Raw genomic sequence first — 14,161 nt, 5'->3', positions numbered from 1 at the left:
CAGAGGAAAATGAATAAAAGAAGAAAATGTGCTGCTTCTTAAGGACTTGAAGATCTGATTGGCAATTCTTTGGCATTGCTTGTAATCCTGAGCTCTAGTCAGAATGGGAGTTTAGTTGATGATTTTTTTTAATGTAGTGGGTAAAGAGATAGATTTTCCCACCTCTGCTCTCATCCTTTCTGATTATCTGGGCCAGAAGGATCTTTCTGGAATCTGGCCAACTCATTCCACTACTCTGAACCCTTCTGTGGCTCCCCAGTGAGGGAGATCAAGTCCAAGCCAGTCATTCAAAACCTTTCATGAGCTGCCCTTTGCCTGCCTATCACTCAAGCATTGTCTGCTGCCTCTCTTTGCCCAGTTCCCTACAACCCAGTAATTTTTTCATGCCTCTCTGCTTTCATGCATTATCTTTGCCTGGGAATACCCTTCTATCTTGTCTAAATAAAAAATATCTCTTAGGGGCTTCCCTGGTGGTGCAGTGGTTGAGGAATCCACCTGCCAATGCAGGGGACACGGGTTCGATCCCTGGTCCAGGAAGATCCCACATGCCGCGGAGCACCTAAGCCTGTGCACCACAACTACTGAGCCTGCGCTCTAGCGCCCGTGCTCCGCAACAAGAGAAGCCACCGCAATGAAAAGCCCATGCACCGTACGAAGAGTGGCCCCAGCTCACCGCAACTAGAGCGAGCCCATGCGCAACGAGGACCCAACACAGCCAAAAATAAATAAATTAAATAAATAAATTTAAAAAAAAAAAAAAACCAACAACCTCTTGGGAATTCTCTGGCGGTCCAGTGGTTAGGACTCTGCACTCACTGCCAGGCGCCCAGGTTCCAACCCTGACTAGGGAACTAAGATCCCACAAGCTGCGTGGTGCAGCAAACAAATAAACAAACAAAAATCTCCTTCTTTTTCCATATCCTGCTCAAGTGCTTTATTCTCTGTGAAACCTTCCCTTTCTCCCTCCCATCCATGTACCATGGGAACATTAATCCCTCTGCTGTCTTGGCTATTGCCCCCTGTCCAGGCCTCTCATCACTTTTTTAGCTCCTTGAGAACAGGGACAACATCTCTTTTATCTCCAGCAGCGCCTGCCACTAATCAGATGCCCAAACATTCACTGAACAGCTGATTAGGACACCTGCAAAATATTTTGCTTAAATTAGTGCCCTACTCACTCTTCTTTGGCAAATCCCAGATACATTTTGGCTCTGCAAAACAACCTGTGCACGCCTCAGAGGAAAGTCTGGAAGGAGCACCCAAGTGTTGTGAGGGATGATGAATTATATTCTTTCCTAAAAAGCTGAAGATTTCAAAAATGCCTTCTCTGAAGAGGAGGAACTAGCTTGAACAAAAAAATGTCAGCCACTTCAAGCTTCCCTGATTATTGAGGCAACAAACATCCTGACACAAAAATGATTGTATATGAAGTGTGTTGGGTTCCACACACGAATTATTGATGGGGAAAGTGGAGTTGTCTGCCTTATGTATTGCTTTGACATACAACGTCAAACTAATTTCTAGATGAGGAAGGTGCCTTGCTTAAAGGGACAGCAGAAAATTGTTTCATTTAGAAAAACTATGTGTCAGTACTGAATCAAATTTGGATGCAACTTTATATAATAACAATGACCTTAACAAAATTGCTGTTCTTTTTCCATATGACATTCCAGACCATTTCTATTGCCTTTAATATATTTTTACATAGTTTCAGTCTATGTAAATATAGACTGTTTTGTATTTTCCTTCTTTGCTTAACAATAGATTATTTTATAAACATTTTTACATTTGATCTTCAGAGTATTTTTAGGAGTTGTTTAATAATAGCTACCAATTATTATTGGGCCTGCTGTGTACTTGGCATTCTATTTGTAATCCTCACAACAGCCATAAGAAGTAAATGTTATCACCATCTTACAGATCAGAAACAGGCTCAGAGAGGGTTAGTGGCCCAGTGATACATAACTCTTAAGTTGCAAAGACTGGTTCGGTCTGACCCTAAATGCTCACTCTTTCCACTCTGCTCTTCGAATGCTAGCATGAGAGCTCGTAGTGTTACAGTGTGTTTATGAGCCATAACTTAATGAACAATTTATTTTTTCTGTCTGACACTAGGTTATTTTCAGCTGAACTGTTTCTCTTACCTTTCCTACCCAGGGAACAGTGAACCTACAGTTTAGTTTTCCTTTTAATAAGTATGCTTTTCCATTGTATACATGTTATAACGTTAAATGAAAAATTTTAAGCCTCTGTATTTTTGCATATTACCTTGTTATATACATTTTACATGCAATCATAATGCCTTTTTCAAATGACTTGTTTACTTGTTTTTATATAGTTATAATAGTTTATTTTTAGTTGCTAAGAATCATAGTTTAAGTGTTTTAAATGCTACTTTGTTTTTTAATTCCTAATATATTTTGTTATGAATTGAAAATAACCTCTTTAAATTCTGTTATTTTTTGTTAAACTTTATCTTAATATTTGACATTCATTAGTTCATATTTTTCTAGTCAAACTTAGTAACTTTGACTCTGTTTTAGAAAGGCAAGAGTTTTTTCTTCTTTGGTAGAAATCCTATATTTTGTGGTAAAGTAGTGCTTGGCCCAGAGGCAGATTAAGAAGGGATACCAGCTAGGCTTCCAGATCGAAGTCATCACGCTCCTCATTGTACTCCAGCACGTGCCACTTGATCTTGGACGAGTCAACCCAGGTGACGAAGTCCTCCATGCTGCGCGTGACAAGGAAGGCGGGGTCGGTGACCACGTCGGGGCCCATGCGCACGTGACCCTGCTCCACGAATGCCACGGCGGCCTGCAGGTGCTGCGCCATGCGCAGCTTAAGGAGCACAGTGGGCGGGCGGCGGCGGCAGAATGACGAGGCCGTGACGAAATCGCAGAGCTCCAGAGACATGCGCGTGGGGATTAGGCCGAGAGCGTACAGTTTGTCCAGCAGCACGGCTGAGGAGCGCACGCGAAACGGGTCGCGCTCCGGCAGGTCCCGCAGGCGCCGCGCCAGCTCGCGCACAGCACGGCTCAGCTGGTTGTAGCGCGTGTAGTCCTCACGCCATTGCAGCCGATAACGGCGTAACACGCGCAGCTCGTAAAAAAAGGGGGTGGGGATACCAATTTTCCCAGGCAGTTGACTCTTTAATAACTATTTCTTTGCTGTTCACAGTTTGATTTTCTGAGAGTGCTGCCTTGATTTGTTTTGCAGGTCTGGGACCTGCGCCAAAATAAGCTGACCTACACGATGAGAGGCCATGCAGATTCAGTGACTGGCCTGAGTTTAAGCTCTGAAGGCTCTTATCTCTTGTCCAATGCAATGGACAATACAGGTAACTTTGGAAAGGAAAGCTCTCCCAGTGCCCAGTCACTGTAGACCCTAAAGAAAGTGGGCATTAGGAACTAGAAATGTGTGCTGGATAAATGAGGGTCCAAGGAAAGAGTCCAGAATGGCTTGCAGGTGTCCACCAGGACAATTAGGAAAACAGGTTGTAATAGAAAAAACTTTAGGCCCAGAGGGCTGGGTGCGCGGGAAGGCAGCCTGGCCTCCACGCCACGTGCCGCCATGTTGATGCTTTGCTGCCTCGGCGTTGTGAGGCATATGTCTCTTCTTTGCCTGTGACAAATAGGTTTTGGGAAAAGTTGCCTATGATGACCCTGAACTTGCACCTTTATGAGACTCAGCAAGAAGAGAAGTCCAAACCCATCAGCCGTTGCCCCATTCACTACAAAGAAGACCTGCCTTTTGATATTGTAGAGCTCATGGAGGAGATAGAAAAGAAGACAGGATTTTTAACAAATGTATTTAAGTGTTGTATCACCGCCCATTGGAATTCAGAGCCTTCTTTGCTTACTACAGTGCCATCTGTAACAAGGAAACAGGCCAGCTCAGCAAAGCTGACAAGGAACTCATCATTGTGGTAACCAGCCTGGCCGACAGGTGCTCTTATAGCGTGGTTGTCCACAGTGCCCGGTACAGGGTCTTCTCAAAGAACCCAGTGCTCTCTGACCAGGTCTGTGTGGACTGGAGGAAGTCTGACCTCCCTGCCCAGGAAAAGGCAATGCTGGAATTTGCACTTACTATTTTCCTGAGCTGATGACATAACAGATGACCATTTCAAAAAGCTCGAGGTGCATATCTTCAACCAAGAAGATGCCTGGGATATAGCTGCAATTTCAGCTTTTTATGCCATGTCCAGCCACCTTGCTCATTTTGTCAGTCTTGTTCCCAACAAAGAATTCTATCTGATGGGCAGAACCAATGATGTTAAAGACATCAGGAGTGAACCTGCTGTTCCCAAAGTATAAAAGCCTGAACAGAAAGGCCAGTGTTCACATGTCCAGCACACTGCATTATAAGGCACCAGTTGCGAAGTAATTTTTTTAAATGTTTAGTCAGTGGATAGGGAAGAAAGTAAATAAATTTGTTCCCTGCCTGCTTGGTGAGATAGATCCTAAGGGACATGTGATATCTGGGCCTAGGGGAAACCTTTTACTTTTTTACTTCTGTTGTGATCAGGGACAAAGGAGTCCAGAGGATGCTTTAGGCATCTGATGAACTGATGTCTGTGAATTTCAGCAGTTGAAGTTGAACATTTTTTAGCTTTTAAAAATAGTGTTGGGGCTTCCCTGGTGGCGCAGTGGTTGAGAGTCCGCCTGCCGATGCAGGGGACACGGGTTCGTGCCCCGGTCCGGGAAGATCCCACATGCTGCGGAGCGGCTGGGCCCGTGAGCCATGGCTGCTGGGCCTGCGCGTCCGGAGTCTGTGCTCCGCAACGGGAGAGGCCACAACAATGAGAGGCCCATGTACCACCAAAAAAAAAAAAAAAAAAAATAGTGTTACATAGAAATTGGTCTGTATAGACTGTGGTTTGAAATCAGTTCCTTGTTAACACGGTGGTATATAAAGGCTCTGAAAGGCAGTGGGTAAATAGAAGCAGGCACCAAGTTAAGTTGTTCTTTCTTTAGTGCCTTCCCCATTAACCTCCAGTGATTTTTGTTTAAATCATGGTTATCTCAGTAGAATTTTAGTCCTTATGTAGTTTATTCTTATTTTAGGTTTTAGTAAAAATTATTTGGAACAAGAGGGTGCTCATATTTTAAGCAGAAGTGTAAGAAAAAACCGACCCTGACATTACTAAGCGACTCGTTCTGCGTGTCACAACCACCACTGCGTTATGTGTGCGACTGTCTTAACTTTGCAGGAGTCATTTTCATTATCTAACTGATAGAGGTACATGCAAACCTACAAAATGCTTTTGTTTCCATATGACTTCTTTAGATTCTCTAAATTGCCGGTGAACAGTTCTTAATCAGTTTGGGGGCAATAGTGAGTTAATTTTGAATTGCCTGAACTGTGAAACTTGATTATCTTGAGACAGCACAACTCTTGCTGCAGAGCTTATGTTTTTCTGTTGGAACTATATCTTAAATACCTTGGAATATGTAACCTTTTAAAATTGACTTTTGAGGCGAGGAGACAGGGGTATAAAAAAGAAAAGAAAAGAAAAAAGGAAGAAAAAGAAAAAACTTTAGAAGAGATGGTCAAGAAGCCAGGATTCTAGTCCCAGATCTGCCATCTAATCCCTGAGCAACTTTGCACATAGCATTTGTCCTCTCTGGGCATCAGTTGCTATACTGATAATATAAGAGACCTGGACTTTACTTTTAAGGCTCATTTCAGCTCTGGTATGTTATGAATCCAAGGCTATGGATTCAAGTGGGGTACAAAAAACTCATAGTGATTAGTTTACTGAGGAAGATGAGTCTGGAGATCCATCCAAGGCAGTTCTCAAGCATTTTCAAAGAGTACCAAGCTCAGATGATCAATAGACCTATTGATATCTCAGTTGCGCTCTTTCTGCCAGTCTATCTTCCCTCCCCACTCCAAAAGCATTGATGTGACAAGAGATCCTCATTAAAACACCTCAATATTCTGGATTTACACACACACTTGTCCTTTCTTTGCTTATTTTTGAATTGTTGGATGGGAGGGTGGGTTTACTATAGCAAAAAAGAAAGATGACCTGTTGGATTATATGCTTAATATTGGGAGAGTTTGGAACTGCCCCTCTGATATACTAAAATGTTTTCACTGACATTTTGTAATGAAAACTGTGCCTAGCACTCAATGGGTGCTCAATTAATACCTGTTGAGTGAATGAACATCCTTACCTTCTGACTGTATTCTCAGCTGAATAGCAAACTTTCATGCATAGCTTCACCTTTTTATACCTGTTTGACTTCAAGGATTGTTGGTTTTTTCACACTCAAATAAAATGACATCACTCAAATTCCACTGCAGGTTTAGCTTTAGTTAACAATGGCTGTGGCCACTGCTTACTGTGGGTGTTTATATCCTATTTCAGTAGATTTGCCATTGTCTAATTCTAGTTTTGCTCATAGTAAGGAAAGATGAGATTCCCTAAATGGTTATTAAAATAAAAATAAGAATCTCTTGTTATAGCTGTACAATAAAATAACAAATTTTTTTGTTTATTTTTATTGTTTAGTTTATTGCTGCCAATCTTTTAGAGCCCTTTCACGTGTATCATTTTATTTGACCCTTAAAATATTCTTATTTTTAAAAAAAAGAGCAAGTGGTATTCTCGCTTTATAAAGGCGACCAAAACACAACCTCTCTATTTTCCTGATATCCCCCATATATACAGCAGAGCTAGAACTGGAATCAAAGTTCACTTTTTCTAATTCTTGGTAGTTTGGTAGTTGTCAGTTTCCCCTATGAGCAAAATTAGAAAAGGTTAGTCCTGAGTTTGATTTTTATAGATTGACTGTCACAGTAGTCAGTGGTATTTAGATTGTCATATTGAAACTTTGCTAGGTGTGACTCTTGGGGTTGGCAGACGAATCATTTGCAGAATGTTTTGTTGAAATCAGTATCACACCCAACTACTTTCTGTTGCAGAACTCCAGCAATGTGTTCAACATTTTCCCTTCCTACCTTCTCAGTTTTCCTCTGTGTCCTTAGTCCCTGTTAATAGAACTTGGATGCATTTCGTTCCCATTAGAAAAATAAAAAAGCCTTGTCAGGTAGCAGTGTACCATGTTGGTCTTTCTCCACCCAGGAAACAGCATCTGTCATTGACATGATACTGATTTCAGCTGGGTTCTCAGGAGGCCCCTGGCTGATAGCTGTTTTGCTTTGTTTGTTTGAATTTGCAGTGCGGGTCTGGGATGTCCGGCCGTTTGCTCCCAAAGAAAGGTGTGTGAAGATATTTCAAGGAAATGTGCACAACTTTGAAAAGGTGAGTTCTGCATGGCAGAGGAATTTTACTGTCCATTTGATTCAAAGAAACATTTAAGATGGTGCTAAGGATAAGGAACAACAGCTCTACTGAGAAGGGGCTGCATTCTAGTAACACTGTTCTCCATCAAAACTGTTCTTGCCAGAAATAAAACTAATAGAAGCATAGGCAAGAAGGCAATCACATAGGTAGATAGTGATGGGGCCCCCCTCAAATTTAGGACTTCGGACTTCAACAAGACACTCCTATCTTTTTAATTCCTTGGGAACTTTGACCCTCATAGGTCAGTGTTCCATATGGGACTCAGATTCCCATGGCTATTACCCAGATGGCCTCCCTCACCCTCCCAGTGACCAGCTATTAGAGCTCTGAGAATACATCCCTTCCCTCAGCACCACAGGCCAAGTTCTGAGAGACAGAAATTTTTTCTAAACTCTCAAATCCCAAGTCAGCTCTTCCAAGCAGCTTTTCCTCTAGAGAGTTTGTTAATATGGACTAATGTTTTTCTTTTGAGAACCCATTAAAATTCAATTTCACTTTATAAATCAAATTTTATCTTTTGTTAGAATTGGTTTTATTTTTATTTTCCTATAATATAAACAAAAAATTTAATGAGGATCAAGATAAAGGAGCAAGGGGAGCCTCCGTTTGTAGGCAGAATAAAATTTTGTTGCCAGGTCCACTCTTAATTTACTGTAAATTAAGCAGTTTCTACAGTTGGTTTTTATATGGTTTGAAATATATCAAATTAGGCTGTCTTGGGCTTCCCTGGTGGCACAGTGGTTGAGAGTCAGCCTGCCGATGCAGGGGACACGGGTTCGTGCCCCGGTCCAGGAGGATCCCACATGCCGCGGAGTGACTGGTCCTGTGAGCTATGGCCACTGAGCCTGCACGTCTGGAGCCTGTGCTCCGCAATGGGAGAGGCCACAACAGTGAGAGGCCCGCGTACCGCAAAAAAAAAAAAAAAAATTAGGCTGTCTTGGGCCACAGAATATAAGATAATTATTGATTATATGCTGGGGAGAATAATTAAAACTCTATTTAAGAGGGGGAATTCCCTGGCGGTCTAGTGGTTAGGACTCCATGCCTCCACTGTAGGGGGCACAGGTTCGATCCCTGGTCGGGGAACTAAGATCCCACAAGCTGTGTGGCATGGCCAAGAAGAAACTCAAGAAATTTAAAGTCTCTTAGTGATGCTATAGTCTAATAAAGAGGGGTTTGGTGCATTATTATATTCATTGGATTCCTGCTTATTCATCATTATAGAATCTTCTGAGATGTTCTTGGTCACCTGATGGAAGCAAGATAGCAGCTGGCTCAGCCGACAGGTAAGGATTACTGGGCATGAGGTAAAGAATGCTGTAGGCATGCAGGTATCTTCTCATGTTTAATACATTAAGTGCAGACACTGAGCTATAGCAGACAGAGAGTTATAGCTGTACTCAGAGATGAAGTCATGTGTGGTCTGAAGGGTTTAAGGATCATGTGAACAAACACATCATTTCTGCCCTCTCTGGATACATTTTACACCTGGAGGGTAAACAGTTTCTTTGGTTATTGGATTCCCTTTGCCATCAAAGTAACATTCAAACTCCTAATCTGGCTCCAGTTTCCCTCATGAGATTCTTCTGCCATGCTTCAGTTCATTCCGATACATATTGTGTACTTCTCTCCCACCATCACCACAATGCTTCACTCACATGGAACTTTCCCTGTTCTTACATCCCTTATGCCTCCAGGCTTCTCTCTTATATCTCCTCTTCTCCATTATCCAAACTCCTATATCTCTCTAGTAATCACCTCTGTTATATCTATAAACTCTCCTGGCTCTCTCTCTCCCTTACCTCTCAGGCATTACTAATTGCTCTTTGTTCTGGCTTGTAGTCACACTGTATACATCTAACCTTTATTAACGTTTATTACATCTTACAGTAAGACAAACATAGTGGGGCACCCCTACTAAATTATATGCTCCTAGAGGTCAGGGAATGAGTCTTACTCATCTCTGAATGAGTAAGCAGCTAGTGAATATTACATGAATAAATTCCTAGCTCAAGGATGGTAGTCAAATTTTGCCCTGCATATCAGCTCATCTATTGGTAATGGCTGCCTATGTTGGGGATGATTCAGAGCTGGGTCTGGGTTCAATGGGAAAAGTGTCAAGATTGCTAGATGAGGGCTTCGCTGGTGGCACAGTGGTTGAGAGTCCACCTGCCGATGCAGGGGACACGGGTTTGTGCCCCGGTCCAGGAAGATCCCACATGCCGCGGAGCGGCTGGGCCCGTGAGCCATGGCCGCTGAGCCTGCGCGTCCGGAGCCTGTGCTCCGCAACGGGGGAGGCCACAACAGTGAGAGGCCCGCGTACCACAAAAAAAAAAAAAAGATTGCTAGGTGAGGGGTATGGCAGCATGTGGGTTAGGTATTTTCCAACCCTGAGCTGAATTAAAAGACTGTGAAGCTTTAACTATCACTTTAAACTGCCTGAGGAATTAGGTGATGAATGAGAAACAGAAAGGAGAGAATTCTTCATTCAGATGCTGTTGTATTTGACATGTCTGTGGTGACCTATAATTGGGAGTCAGAGGTTGAGTAGGGGTGTTCAAGTGCCCAGGGCTGCAAATGTGGAATGGTAAAGAATGATGAGGCCCTCTGATGGCAGACTCTAGGTTTAGCTCCCAGTGGGAGATGTCTTAACCCTTTTTAGCTTAACCCCATCTTTCTCCCCCCTTAGGGATTTTCCTGCTACCTGACTAAAACAGGCACCATCCTATAAGCATGAAGCCTTTCCTAGGCTAGCTTGGGCTTTCAGCATGTGCCAGAGTTTTCTCCTATTTGGGGCTCTAGCACAACCATAAAGAAGCCTCATTTTGGTCTGTCCCACCCTTCCTGACTTGTGAACAATGCTGAACATACCTGAGGATTCCAGAGTCCACTTTTTTTCCCTGGCATGTTTAATGCCAGGAAAAATGGACAAGTATTTGAGTATTTTATGGGGGGAAAAGGGCCCAGGTAAAACCGTGTCACATTGCTGCTTTGAGTCCTGGTGGTTTTGCAAGCTGCCCTGAAGAGGGAATCTAAAGGATTTTCAGTTGCCAGGTTTCTAAAGAAGACCTTGAAAAAACAGGCCCACAGCCTAAGATGTCTTACATTCTGACAGAGTAAGAACCATTCTAAGTATTTTTACATGATTTTCAGCAGAGTTGTATCTTTCCTATGTAATTAAGCTTTTAAATGATATCTGCCTAGCTTTTCTTCTGAGCAATTTGTTTCTGACATTGGTCCTTTCTAACTTTCAGTGTCCTCTCTTCCCTCTTTCCCTCCCCACTGTTCCTTTAAACCTTACATGTGGAAGCATGGCTCTGGTCTAGGAAGAGCCTGTATGTCTACCTGCTGAAGGTTGGCCACACTTCACCAGCCACCTCACCAATTAGCCCCAAGTCAACAAGCAGTGCTGTTGGGTAAGGAGCCTGGTTCCTGCCAAATGTTGCCATGCCAGAGTAAGGAGAGGATAAGGAACCCCTCTAAATTTAGCGTCTAATTGGCAGCCATGGAGAGTGAGGCCTCAAAGTAAACCCTTGGAGATCTTGGGTTCTGCCGGCTTTTATGTGCCTGGAAAATGTATTGTTCCTTCTCAGAAAACTGCTTTTCAGCTTGGCCTGAATTTGGCAAATTTCTCCTCCCTACTTGCAATTCACCTACCTCCTCATGTTCAGATTTGAAACCCTTCAACAGTTCCTATCAAGGACTACGAGAAGACTGGTCAGTCTCTCTGCTGTGAGTGATTTATTCATATTCAGCCTATTGATTTCATGTGATTCTGTTTTGCTCATTTATTTATTCATCATAACAATAGCTATCATTAATTCTGTGTGCCAGGCACTTTGCCTACATTATTTCATTATTTCTCTCAACAAAGCTGTGAGATCAACATTGTCTCCATCATTACTCCATCATTTGACTAAGGAAAGAGAAGCTCAGAGAAGTTAAATGAATGTCTGAGGTTATTTAACTATTAAATAGTTGCATTGAGACTTGAACCCAGAACTTACACACTTTTTCAGTAGGCCACATAGCCTTAGATTGATTAATGAGGACAGTTATTGCGCATGGCAAGAAAGAAGACACTGAGGAAAATATGAGCATTAGAGCCAGGGAGTCTGTAGACAGATGGTGTTCCTTCTCTTCCACCTTGCGTGGAACTTCTATTTAGTTCCTACGGAGCCTAGCCCTTGTGAGCTAAACAGTGTAATTAATAAGCTCTTGTTTGTTTGCATTTTAGACCAAAAGTGTAATGTTCTGAACTAGGTATTTTATAATCAAGTGCTGATGAGTGTACCCTTTTAGGTGTTGATTGAACAAAACAAATATGTAAATAATTGGTATAACCCGTTTGAAAACCACCAGCCTTTTAAATTTACCAACAGATTGTCTTTGCATGGTCATATGAAGATAATATCTATTTATTTTACCTTCAGCTTAAAATGACCCAAGCAAGGCTGAGGGTCAAAGGAACTTCTTTTGGCAGGGGTGGGGGAGAGTGGAGGACGGCAAGCGACACAAGGTATTTGAGGGTGGTAAGAGAAAGAAGAATACCGGAATATATTAAGAGTTCTAATTTTAATTCTGCCACTGAGCCACTAATGAACTGTGTAACCTTGGAAAAGTCACTGTACCTTAGGTTTCTTTTCTGTAAAATGAGTTTAGACTAGTTGGTTTCTGTTGGCCCCTTCCCATGAATTCAGTATTCATTTTGTCCATGAATTCAATGCAAGATTTGGATCAAGTGTATGGTTGGGTTTTGTTTATATAGCAGAAATGTCCTGTCCCGTCTGTGGGCTCTGTGATTTGAATACAGTACTAAGAAGTTCAGGTGGATCTACAGCCTAGTCTCCCAACGTGCCATGAGTTGGGTTACCTTTAAGACATTCCTAGGTGCATATGAAGTTAACTACACCCTAATTATATTGGGTACTCTTTAAAGAAGATTTCTGTGTGGGATCTGTAGGAAAAACCGTTTGTCTTTCTTCTCCATGATCTTTCCTATTTCAGAAGCTTGTGTTTGAAAATACCAGTAATGCTGATATTTTTAGCTATTCCTGTTTCTCCACTCAGTTGCTCAAGAGCAGGATCCATGCCTTATTTAAAATCTATATTCCTAGTTTCTAAATGTCAGAGCACAGTTCAGTAAATACGGATTGAATAAATAAAGGGTTGTTGCCATTTCTCTTAAAAAGCCATGCTTCTCCCCTATCCTCAGTTCTGGGAGGCCTTAGCCTTGCTCTTCATGATACCTTGCAGGTTTGTGTACGTGTGGGATACCACAAGCAGGAGGATTTTGTATAAGCTACCCGGCCACGCTGGCTCCATCAATGAAGTGGCTTTCCACCCCGACGAACCCATCAGTAAGTCTGTCCTGACTGTGGGGAAAGGGAAAGTGAGGGGATCTCCCTAAAGAGCCCTAAGAATACAGAGGCAGAGGTGCACATCTGTTTTATGTGAATTTCCATGCAAACAGTCTTTATGGGTATCGTTGACAGTCTCACCATTGTTCTAAGTGGTGAGGGTAAGAGCAATGATCCATTTTCTTAACCTCAAAGGGGGGTTGGTTAGTCTGTTTATTTCTAGTTCTTTTGAGTTTACTTGCTTCAGGTCTGTGATTCAGTGATGTAGTTGGATAAAAGAATGATGTTTCTTAATGTTCAGATATAAATTTCAACTTAACATTTTATTGGCTAGCTAAACTAGATAATGAGCTTTGAATTTAAGGAGAAAATGTAACTTTCTCCAAGCGGACGCACGTTTACAAAATGACTGACAAAGACACTGATTCTTCTCTTCTAGAATGACTGAGAAGGTCTTTTTCTTAAGGTTTGAGTGACAAGGGACATCAGGATTTAGACCCTGATAATGTATTTCCCATAGCACAGTCCGACCTCATGGTTTTGAGAGGACTTGTATTGAAAAGTCAGACTATACTGTAGTTTCCTGTGAATGGTGTTTAAGAGGAGAGGAATTTAAGCTAAATCTAATTGCTCTTTTATACCAAAATTGCCTCTTAACATAAGAGCCCTTGAGCACCAGGTCTCCTTGAGCCTTCATTATTTCCAGTTATCTTTGTTCTTTTCACCTCAGTTCTCTCAGCATCCAGTGACAAGAGACTATATATGGGAGAGATTCAGTGAAGATACGGAATGGAAGACTCCACAAGGCTGCTTGACCCTGAGACCTCAGACAGCATAAGTGGCATCAAATGATGCCCAAGCTAGCATCCTCCCTTCAGATGAAGATCATTACTAGCAAGAAACAAGGAGGAGGTGGCCATATTCCAGCAACCACAAGTATCCCAGTATCCTATTTCATCAGGATGATTAAGGCAACCTTACAGGGGCCTCTTAAAACCACCTGCCAGATTTCAGGGATTGATTTTTTTTTTCCTCTTTTTTTTTTTTTTTAAGTAAGGTTTCTTCAAAGGGACACACATTGGTTGGTGCATAGTCTCCTGTTTCCTAATTTAGGCTGAAGACAGGGAATGTGACCAAAATTTATTCGTTGGGGATTTTTTTTTTTAACCCAATAACTTGTATGATATTTTCTTTCTTTGTTTCTCTGACTCATTTTGTATTAAAAGCCAAATAGATGCCTTTTTACAAGAGCCATGTGGATTGGATTTATTGCTGTCTTTTCTTTGAGGCTTGACCACTGTAAATCTTAGCAGAGCCTGACATGGCCAGGGGATACATACAGTTCATTTAAACTTCCGAGAAGCTGAACATAGTCTGTGTCTACTCTGCCTCCTGCCAAAAGCACTTTTCTGAGCAGCAGTCCCTACCCTCCGGTTTCCTGAAGTGGGCAGATTTGGGGCATTCTCAGCTGGTAACAATAGCATTGGCT

At 42.2% G+C, this 14,161-nt stretch overlaps 2 protein-coding genes across 2 annotated transcripts in view; one reads left to right on the top strand and one right to left on the bottom strand.

Moving 5' to 3' along the window:
- Nucleotides 1-13,922, top strand: part of SNRNP40 (small nuclear ribonucleoprotein U5 subunit 40) — a gene marked incomplete at its 5' end in the record, with an annotated part of 38,791 nt that extends 24,869 nt beyond the window's left edge. Inside the window, 5 exons of the mRNA XM_079728481.1 lie at nucleotides 3,217-3,337; nucleotides 7,188-7,270; nucleotides 8,537-8,598; nucleotides 12,569-12,672; nucleotides 13,403-13,922. Coding sequence (XP_079584607.1) covers nucleotides 3,217-3,337; nucleotides 7,188-7,270; nucleotides 8,537-8,598; nucleotides 12,569-12,672; nucleotides 13,403-13,452 — 420 coding nt within the window. The 3' untranslated portion in view covers nucleotides 13,453-13,922. The remainder of the gene's footprint in view (nucleotides 1-3,216; nucleotides 3,338-7,187; nucleotides 7,271-8,536; nucleotides 8,599-12,568; nucleotides 12,673-13,402) is intronic.
- On the bottom strand, nucleotides 2,635-3,105 carry LOC307048366 (U3 small nucleolar ribonucleoprotein IMP3-like; the record flags this gene model as incomplete). Its single annotated transcript, XM_079697440.1, has 1 exon — nucleotides 2,635-3,105. A coding segment is annotated over one exon (471 nt), but the record flags the coding sequence as incomplete, so codon positions are not given.
- Nucleotides 13,923-14,161: the final 239 nt, after the last annotated feature.

Source organism: Hyperoodon ampullatus (assembly GCF_949752795.1).
Source record: "Hyperoodon ampullatus genome assembly, chromosome: 2".
In the NCBI taxonomy this organism is placed as follows: Eukaryota; Metazoa; Chordata; class Mammalia; order Artiodactyla; family Ziphiidae; genus Hyperoodon; species Hyperoodon ampullatus.
This window is presented reverse-complemented; position numbering and strand designations above follow the sequence as displayed.